Here is a 10846-nt window from a genome sequence, read left to right on the forward strand (position 1 = left end):
CATCAATGGCCCCCATAATTGTCATTTAAGAGAGGCTTGATCCTAGGACCTTGTTCCCTAGGTGTAGTTATAAATAGTGACTTCAACAGCCACTGTAGGACACGATTTTTCTGACCAACTTATGCTACACATTATTCCAAGCTAAATAATTCTTTATTTTCTGTCTATCAATATTCTCATTGTTGTCTTTGGAAGCCTGCTCCCGGAACCAAGTTTTTTGCTATCTTATCTCAATTTCAACGCTAAGTCTCGCATTTTATTTAATTTATTTAGCATTTTAGGATCAAATCGATTCGCTTGTCTATAAATCACGCTATAAAGACAACTGTACCGTTTTACAGGTAAACAGTCATTACGGACCTTTCCCAAATTTATTCAACATTTAAACTCACAATTCGATTCCCGGGACAGGAAAATCTTACTTGGCCAAGCTGTTGCTACTGAGTCAGAATCCACTTTTTTCAGGTATTATGTCCTCCTTTTGTTATCTAGAGGTTTTGGTACATATCCCCTCCTTTTTTGTATAATGTTATTCAATAATAGACAGGATAGGGGTTCATGCCAAACCCCCTGCCACTTCAAGGCTGAGTTAAATTAAAAAAAGAAAAAGAAGATGTCCTCATGTGCAGTTATTCTTATTATTAACCCTCTATTTCACTGTACACATTGCCTGGAAAAATACACTGGTTAATTAATTGTGTGGTTTTCAAGTGAAAGAGCTAACAAATGTTTTAAAAAAAATTTACTCCTATAGTTACATAGACTTGACACAGCATTTGGTTTGACAAAAAATTCTATTTTACATTTGGTAAACACAAATTTGAATTTATTATACCAATAACTTCAAAGGGTCAACGATAATCAAATTATGAAGTTTTAGCTTGCAAGCAATCATTTCCAACTGACATGAAGATCCCTATTTTTGTAATTAATAAGAATAAAAGGGATGCTCTTAGAGTTGAACCTGCGGCCATGTTCCCCTATCGTATGAGTCATGAGGCTAGATTTTTGTTATATGAAATATTCATTTTTAACTATAAGAGCGTCCCCTATCTCACAATTCCATTCCTTCAATCCTCTCTTTATACCTCTAGTCCAACCCCTATTTCAAGGATTTCAGTTGCAAATCCACACTCAGAACTTCGCAAAAGTGCACCCTAAGCTGCAAAAGATGCATAAAAACTTCAATCTTTCCAGTTCTGACCATCCAATAAGTTCCTAGGCTTTCTTTTTCTACTAATCAGATTTTATAAATTGAATAATTCGTACGTGATTGAAGATGTATAGCAATTTCAAGGCACAAGCGATTGAATATGTGAAGCAAGCAGTGCAAGAAGATAAAGTTGGTAACTACGAAAAAGCATTTCCTCTTTACATGAACGCTTTGGAGTACTTTAAGGCCCATTTAAAGTACGAGAAGGACCCTAAGATTAAGGAGGCCATTATGCATAAATTTGGCGAGTATTTGCGCCGGACGGAAGAGATCCGAGTCGTGTTGGATAAGGGTGGGAGTGGGCTGGGTCTGAATGGAGGGGATGCAGATGCGGCTACCAGGCCCAATGATGAAGAAGATGGTGATGATCCTGAACAGTCAAAGTTGAGGTCTGCGCTTGATTGTGAGATTATCAGGTAAAAATTTAATGGGGTGACCTGTTTCCACCCTACTAATTAAGCTATACTCAATTTCTAATTAGATTTGTACTAGTAATAAATTTTCTTATATGATCGAAGATGTATAGAAACTTTAAGCAGAAAGCGATTGAGTATGTGAAGGAAGCAGTGCAAGAAGACAATGCTAAAGCATTTCCTCTTTACATGAATGCTTTGGGGTACTTCAAGACCTATTTAAAGTACGAGAATAACCCTAAGATTAAGATGGCCATTATTCCGAAATTTAACGAGTATTTGAACCGGGCGGAGGAGATCCGAGCCGTGTTGGATGAGGATAGTGGTGGGCCGGGTCCGAGTGGAGGGAATGCGATTGTGACTACCAGGCCCAAGATGAAGCCCGAAGATGGAGTAGATGGTGAGGATCCTAAGTAGTCCAAATTGGGGACTGGGCTTAACTCCGCAATTTTTAGGTAAACATCCAAGGACAAGTTACATATTTGTTCGGTCGGTCAATACATCCACTAGCTAAATATGCATTAATTACGTGTGTGTATGTATATATATATATGTAAATTAATAGCTACGCAGTGTAGTTTTCTCAATGAGGGTTACTAACTAAGTTTTCGCATGCTATTTAAGTAATATCCAATTTTTCAAAATCATTTAACTTGTAATCAGCATTAACAAACTTCACATAAAATGCTTCGTCTTCTTCTCCTTCAAACTCTTCCTAAAAATTCATGGTTGTTTGTCTATAATACAGGAATAAAGATTTTTAACGAGTTGTTGGTCAACATCGTGCTTTAGTCAAAGCAGATCAGTAGAGTGAAGACAGCCAAATATTGTCAGATCATGCCTCTACTTTTTGGTTACCGCTTGAATGGTTTGTATTGTATTGTATTATATTATTTTAAAAATATTTATTTTAATTGATACTTAACTTTTATTGTATATTATCAAATCCGTTGTTACATGTAACAGTAAAATAATTTATTTTATGTAACAACCGATTTGGTGTGGTTGGATCTCTTATTATGCCCTTATATTTTATAATCCCATTTTTTCCTTTACCTTAAACTGAAATACGGCCCAACTAATACTATTCAATTTTTTTTTTTTTAACTAAATTTCATGTACATACAAGGTTATACGTGTTTTAAAATTACTTGTCTATTGAAAATATAGAAATACATTTGTGTGGCTACTTGTAATTGAAGTTTCAAAATTTGGAGGAGATATAAGGCAACAGAGTAGAAGCCTACATAGTTGGGGAGAGGGTTGGTCATAGCAGTAGTCGGTAGAAGATGATAGATTATGGAGGGGCTTTTTCTTTAGGGAATTATTGACTCTGTTACTGATTTGACTAAACTATGTCTTTGAAAAAATAATGGAATTTTTAATTCCATAAGCAGTGAAAGAAATAGATCATACGCAGGAACAAGCCAACTATGATGATGAAAATGCATAAAAGTGGTATCAACATCCCCAGAATTGTAATGTCCACATTAAAAAAATTTCATTAGATGAGTCCAAAAGTGACTGAAAATTTCATTGATATGAAAAAATTATATCATCCAAAAGTTATTCGATGATTAAATGAGGCACTAAACCAAAAAGTCAAATCAAACCGATTAAAAAAATCCGATTAGGTTTAGTTTGATTTCGTTTGGTATTGAGTAAAAAAATCTAAAAAACCAAACCGACATATAAATATGTAATTTTTGTATATATTTTTAGAACTTATATAAATTTTCTTTAAAAAATATCAAGAAATATTTGTGATTCTCTCATGGTATGTACGTATTTAATAGAAATATGAAATGCATCCATTTTTATCGAAAGAATCAACACTTCCCGATGCGGAAAAGAGAAGAAAACCTATGGATAATGCTTCTGGTGTTAAGGGAAAGGAGGTCGATACAGGAAATAGCTCGGATACACGAGACGAAAAGGTAATTGTTGATGTATCTATATGTATTTGAGTCCTCATACATTGAGTATTACCTTCTCTAATGGATTTCTCTTATTGTATTTTATTGTATTTATATGTGTGCAATAGTGGATACATTGCTTTCTCTTCTTTTACGTTGATATGGTATACATGTATGTTGATGTATTCATAAGTATTCAAAAGTGCATTCACTGAATTGTACCTTTTCAGTGACTTTTGCATATTGTATGTAGATGTATTTATATGTATTCAAAAGTACCTTAACTGATTTGTAATTATCCCAGTGTCTTTTGCATATTGTATTTATATGTGTTTAGATGTATTCCAAAAGTTCATTAACTGATTTATACTTATTACAGTGCCTTTTGCATATTGTATTTAGATGTATTTTGATGTATTCAAAAGTTCATTCAAAACATGAATGAGTTATGTATTGCAAAAGATTTATGAATTTTTTTGTAATTTTTGTTGTATGTAGGAAATAAAACTATTTGTGAAACACCCACTTATTTTATCACCGCATATAAGTTCCTACACTAACACGGACATAGTATCTGACATCAATGAAAAACTTACTCCAGAACAGTACAAAATATTTGGTACTAATTATTTTGGAAGTTTCCTTGATATGGAGCGTTGTGATGTCTAACATCAATTGTTCAAGTGCTTCATGGTTCTGCAGCTGGAAGGAACTCATGATGATTCATTTTCAACATACGTCAATGGTACAACATTATCCTTTTCAATCAGGGAGTTTTCGCTTGTCACTGGTCTCAATTGTGTTGGTGACCCTGAAGATTTTCAGTATAACACAAAGGTGCCTGACAGGATTGTTGATACATACTTTGGCGGTGCAAAGAATGTCAAGAAGAAAGATTTGTTGAAATGCTTTGATGACACCGGGTCATGACAACGATGAGGATGCCATCAAAATATAAATCAATAGTTAATTCAAACATCTATCTATCTATAATTAAAAGGAGAAGAAAAAGCATTCTCACTTAGCCAAGTGGCATCACCAAAATATACCACTTGGCACTTTAGGACAGTCCTCCAAAACAATAGGAGCTATAAAATTATTTGAAAAAAAAAAAAAACTCCTTCACAATTTCAGATTTCTTTATTTTTAAAATATTAAATATTTCTTTATTTATAAAAGATTAACTGATTTTAAAACACCTTTTTTTTCTCTTTAACGTTGAACATGGAAGAGCCGAACTTTTTTTTTTAATAGAGCTTTATTGAGTTAAATATTACTTAAGTAAAACGGCATTAAAATACAAATACCCTATTTTAACCGAAAAAAGAGGCACAGTTATTTCCTCTGCCAAAAAGAGGCGTCATATATCATCAACTGCACTTTCTTCAACATACGGCTTTACAACTTCTCACACAAAAAATCAGTTTCTAAGCAGTTTGACATGGAAGAAGAGAAGAAACTGGCAAGAAAAAATAAAATATGCAAGCAAAAACGACCTAAACACTCCTCACAATGGTATGAACGTTTAATATTATTTGCAGATTTGCAATATAAAATCATATACAATATTGTTCTACGAACAGTAAAAACTGATGATCAAGACATATGAGAAGAGATAAATATGATTGTTATGCAGTCTCTTTATTCTACTACAGTTGTCTTGTGTTTTTTTTTTTTTTTGGCGTAAATTAGATTTACCTGCTGTTAACCTGATTTATTTTATACTTGCCTGTTTATTCTGCCCAAAAGCTCTGATTACGTCCTTAAGTTTGCTTAACATACATATGTTAATTCTACTTTGGCTTATAAGTTAAGTTAATTTTTATGTGTTTTACTGCAATTATTGTTTGAGGTACGATATGGACGTTTCCTTAGAACCCATCCAATTAAATTTTTGCTACATTGATCATCTTGCTTTGGGTCATTCTTCACCAGTAGAGTTATTGAGTTCCTTTCAGAGTTGGACTTTGAATTTTGCAACTACACTTTCCACCACCGCAAAGTTCTTGCTCATTTCAAATTAATCGTCATGTTGGTTACAGAATTGTGGTGTTTAAATTAACTTAATTGAACTGGCAATTTCACAAGATGTGGTCGCTTAAAGTTGTTGACTTTGCTCAATTTTTTTTATTAAGATTTATATCTATATCAGTTCAAAATCAGAAAAAACCACACACAAAAAATTCCTGGGTACTTTAATGGAAAATTGTCGTGAGGTGCGCAAGCTGAGGTTGATTAGGTTAGTTATATTATTTAGAGACAAAAGAAACTTAACTTGAGTGATTACAAAACTATTATATACATTAATGGGAATTTTTTTGTTGGTTTTTTTGTTGCCAATTTGCTGTTCGTTTAGGGGCAAAAGTTGCATACATTATATTACACAAAAATAAAAACAGAAGAAAAAGTGAAAAGGATAAATGGGTATACAAGTTTTGTCCAAGAAGTATAGTGAGCGTGTAACAAAATGATGGACATACTAAACTAGCTGTTGTGGTTATTGTTTGGGAAATAACTTAGTTCATCAAAAATGAAAACTTTAAATACGAAACAAATTGACCTTACAGATTTGGGGAGTAATAGTGCGCTTATTTTGTTGGCATTGATTTAATAGTTTGTTTGATCTCCCTTCATGTTCTGAGAGTGGATTACTTTTTAGCCATGTTTTGTTAGAATAATATATTAAGTCTATGGATAACTACTTTCACGCCCAATAACTGATGCTATTCTTTTTTGTTCATATCTTCTATCAAATTCTAAAATTATAGACATACCCAATAAGGTATGGGCTAAATATAGCATCTTTTACTTTGAACGCATTTTGCTTTGTGAACATATGATTATATTTACAACACGTGTTTTCATCACATCCTTTATTGGTTTGATAGTTTCCCCGAGTTTTCTACTTCTAACATTAAGCTATTTTTTGTTTTGTTTTATCATTACAGACTCTGTTGATCCTGCTTCTATAAAGCGTTGTGGATATGTTTAATCGTCTCAGTTTGAGCCACAATATCCACATTCACCACAAAGCACAAGATATTCCATATGCATTGTCAACTTCAAAGTTCAAATGTGCACGGTTTGAGCCACAATATCCACATTCACCACAAAGCACAAGATTTTCCATATGGATTGTCGACTTCAAATGTGCATACAGATCATCATCTACTGGATTTGAATGAGCTACCCTTAATGCAAGGTTATTATTTCAGTTAACTTTATCATATAACACGAGTCGGTGATAAATATTTTATGCATATTATTATAACTTATAGTTACAAATTAAGGATGTCAAATTAGAGCAATGTTGTACCGGCACTACACATAAATAATGAGTTAATAAATTTAAATACTCATACATGTCTAGCAAATACAATGGAGATTTAACATTGTTAAACAGTTGTCAAATTCAGTTTCTGCGGCACTTTCACATGGCAGAACAGAAGAAACGCACGAGAAAAAATATTATTTGCATCCAAAACCAAAATCAAACCCATATTCTTGGATAAAAAAGGTAAGAACACTGATCAATATTTACAGATTTGAAAAATAAAAAATCCATTGAATAAGTGCTACGAGATGAAAAGGTATTAAATATTTGTATTTACACGTGTCTATTTATTCTGTTATTTTGACCATCCGATAATCCTAACTATAAATGTAAATAATTTTAAAACATGAGTTTTTGTACAGTTATTTCAACAACTATATGCAACTTTGTTGTGTTACTAAATCGTTTCGGTTCACTATTTGTTCGTTTTAAAGCTGCATTACTTTGTCTATTTTATATATATTTTTGTAAAAATTGTGTTCTATATGTATGTATTTTCTGATCTTCTAACCTTACAAGGAGCTTATACATTATTTATCATTTGTTAATGATCTTCCTTGCAACAATGTATATCTACAATATGATGTTATATATAAAATTTTAAAAAAATTATGCCATCTATGTTTATATCTCTGCTCTGTTTATCATCTACGTGAAACAACAGCAGAAAATAATGATGTAACCGAAGATGAAGATGAGTAATTAAGGTATGTCTATATTGACACAAACAATGATTCATTTATGTCCAATATTTCAATTTATATGGCTAATTTAATATATGATTTTAATTTACTATATATGTAGATGTTGATGTATATACAAGTATTGACAATGAAGGTATGGATCTTTTATTATATATATATATATATATATATATATATATATATATACCAATAAGTAGGCATGCCATAACTTAACACCTGGACATTAATCTTCATTTGCTTCTTACATTTACATTTACTTCTTTCATACAGTAATAGGAGCTTACGAACTTTTATTCAGATAAGCAACATTCTGCAGATTAGTCTCCACAACATTAATCTCATCAGTGAGCTCTTTCCGAAGAGCTGACATTCCTGCATGAATTATATATTTGGTATTCAGTTACACTTTTAATTATTACATAGCTGTGGTACCATTTTGGTGTGTTATTAGAAAAGCATGACGATAGCTTTCTAGATTCTAAGATCAACTATATGTTTGTCATGGAACAAATAGTATACACTTTATATAGTTGAATCAATAAGCAAGATTTCATAGTGACAATTTTTTATGCAGAAATTTTCTCTATCACAATTGGAAGTAAATTGTCTCATGGCCATCAAGTGCTTACTAATCGGCCTATTCTTTTGGATGAAGTGAATACCAGTATCATTCTCACATTCAAGGTATACTGTTTGTCAAATTTGGTTCAACCATTTTCAATTTTTGTCGAGTCATAAATGTAGCATTCACTAATGAGTAAAAAAAATTAAATGTCATGGTCTATCAAAGGTTAAAATAGGTTTAGCTTTTACGTAGCAATTTAAGGTTTATTTGAACCAGTGATTGGCAATTGTCATTTTAAAATTTTATGTGAACCACTGATTAGCTTAAGGATATGAGGCAACAGTCAAAATGAAAGCAGCGGAGGCTCGAAAAAGGAGTTGCAACACCAGGCGCAGCACCACAAGTGATCAAATCTCTACGGTAACAGTCATTTTCAAGCAATTCTAAGTCAGTTGTGATACTTGCAGAAGCCACACTGACCAAGGGTGCTTGCTAAGCAAGCACCAAGCTGAACTTTAGGAAAACTACGACTCCCTCCGTTCCAATTTATGTGAACCTGTTTGACTTGGCACGTTGTTTAAGAAAAAATAAAGACTTTTGGAATTTGTGGTCCTAAACAAGTTAAAAAGGGGCCCAGAGTATTTGTGTGGTTATAAAAGCTTCTCATTAAGGGTAGAATTGTAAGTTTAAACTAAATTGCTTTCAAATTTAGAAAGGGGTCATTATTTTTGGAACGGACTAAAAAGAAAATAGCTTCACATAAACTGGAACGGAGGGAGTATATGTTCATATATCTAAAGGACTTCTCATGATATTTAGACTTCTTAATTTGGCTTTGATGTTTCAATATTCAAGGGTCATATAGAAGAGGTATACACCTATTTGTATTTCCTTTTCCCTTGATCCTTCTTTTCTAAAGTAAATCAGTCTACAAACTCATGAGACCAAAAACTTCAATGGAAACAGCATGTCTTGAGTAAAATAATAATATATCTCTGCAGACATGTCGATACCATGATCTGTCGGTGCTATTGGAAAGAGAACTTCTGGAACCACAATATATACAACCGCATAGTTCAGATTCTTTGTACATTTATATATATATGCTTTTGAATTCACTTATAGTATTCATATATTATACTTTTCACAGCTTTGTCTTTCCTAACTAAAAAATCAAATCTCTCTATACAGATATCGAAATCACGATCCACTTGTGTCGTTGGAAAGAGGACTTCTACATTTGCAATATATAAAAAAATCCAGGTCTAAATTATTTGTATATTTAAACAGATATTCTTTTGAGCTCAGTTCTAAATTTCTATCATTATGATTTTTCCAGGTTTGCGCGACTATACTAAACAATTTTTTTTGTCTTTGCAGGAACGTCGAAATCACGATCCGCTTGTGCCATTCGTAAAAAGAATTATGGAACTACAATATATAAATATTAAGGTCCTAATTCTTTGTAGATTAATATAGATATGCTTTTTAATTCAGTTATGAATTTTTGAAATTCTACTTTTCACATCTTTAAGCATTATGACTAAAAAGATCACATCTATCTGCACACAAGTCGAATAGATAATCTACTTGTGCCGTTGGAAAGAGGACTTCATAACTACAATATATACATCAAGTCCAAATTATTTGTATATTTATAAATATATCCTTTTAACTCGGTTATGAATTTCTGTTATTCTGTTTTTCACAGCTTCACGCGCCCTGTCTAAAGTATTTATATTTCTCTGCAGGCATATCAAAATCATAATCCGCTTTTGCCGTTTGAAAGAGAATTCTAGCACTACAATATATGCAAAAATTAGGCCAGATCCTTCGTAGATTTGTCTTATTTATTCGGTAATATCCATCTTTCTTCAAAAAAACTGTTTTGTGGTTATTTTGTATTTACTGTGATTGAACTAATTAAACTTTAGCAGTATCACGATGGTTCACATATCAAGTGTAACAACCAAAAATTATTAAGTGTCAGATGTTAAGACAAACCTCCTACAAATTTGGAGATTCAAAAATTATTTTTAAAATTATATTACAAAAAGAAAGTAGCAGATAAAAATATTAAATAAAGTAATATGCTCATAAGAATTTCTATTAACAATGTAATAAAACTAAAAATTGGATAATATAATAAAGAAATATACAGAACAAAAAAGTTATTCGATGACTATATAAGTCCCTTCAATTTGATAGAAATTATATTCATTAAAATTCAGAAAATATTATTGAGAACAATAAAAAATATTTTGTGAATAATAAAATATACGATAAAATATTACAACAACAACATACCCCGTATAATTTCACAAGTGGGATTTGGGGAGGGTAGTGTGTACGTAGACCTTACCCTTACCTGGCAAGGTAGATATCCGATTAAATATTAAACAAAGTAATACGCTAATAAAAATTTCTATTAACAATGCAATAATACTAAACATTTGATACTATAATGAAGAAAAATACAGAACAAAAAAATTATCCGGTGACTATATAAATTCCTTTAATTTAATAAAGATTTTATTATTAGGTATATCGTATTGACTATTATTAGGTATATCGTATTGACAATTATTAGGTATATCGTATTGACAAATAAGATGATAATTGAAACTTATCAAATCAATATGATCTAATGTTCAAACAAGCCCGATCATAATGTAATTTAATTAATATTTTTAAAATATTG

General features: G+C 31.7%; 1 protein-coding gene and 1 long non-coding RNA gene across 3 annotated transcripts; both read left to right on the forward strand.

Annotated features, from left to right (window-relative positions):
• On the forward strand, nt 981-2640 carry LOC109211114 (protein SUPPRESSOR OF K(+) TRANSPORT GROWTH DEFECT 1-like). Its single transcript, XM_019374619.1, has 3 exons — nt 981-1629; nt 1740-2081; nt 2375-2640. The coding sequence occupies exons 1-2, from the start codon at nt 1280-1282 to the stop codon at nt 2041-2043; spliced, it is 654 nt and encodes a 217-aa protein (XP_019230164.1). The 5' UTR covers nt 981-1279; the 3' UTR covers nt 2044-2081; nt 2375-2640.
• Nucleotides 4963-10073, forward strand: LOC109222993. Of its 2 annotated transcripts, XR_002067490.1 has the most exons (7): nt 4963-5057; nt 6491-6744; nt 8155-8264; nt 8468-8565; nt 9337-9408; nt 9526-9597; nt 9897-10073. It is a non-coding gene; the product is annotated as an uncharacterized LOC109222993 (long non-coding RNA). The 2 variants fall into 2 exon arrangements; XR_002067491.1 differs by lacking the exons at nt 4963-5057; nt 6491-6744 and adding an exon at nt 7820-7972 and having other exon boundaries at nt 8155-8565.

The sequence above is a fragment of the Nicotiana attenuata genome, chromosome 2 (assembly GCF_001879085.1).
Source record: "Nicotiana attenuata strain UT chromosome 2, NIATTr2, whole genome shotgun sequence".
NCBI classification, from domain to species: domain Eukaryota; kingdom Viridiplantae; phylum Streptophyta; class Magnoliopsida; order Solanales; family Solanaceae; genus Nicotiana; species Nicotiana attenuata.

Bases quoted from the DNA above. Each gene is read 5' to 3' on its own strand.
- LOC109211114 (XM_019374619.1), top strand. From the start codon at position 1,280: ATGTATAGCAATTTCAAGGCACAAGCGATTGAATATGTGAAGCAAGCA. The intron at 1,630-1,739 runs GTAAAAATTTAA...GAAGATGTATAG, and splicing joins CTTGATTGTGAGATTATCAG to AAACTTTAAGCAGAAAGCGA.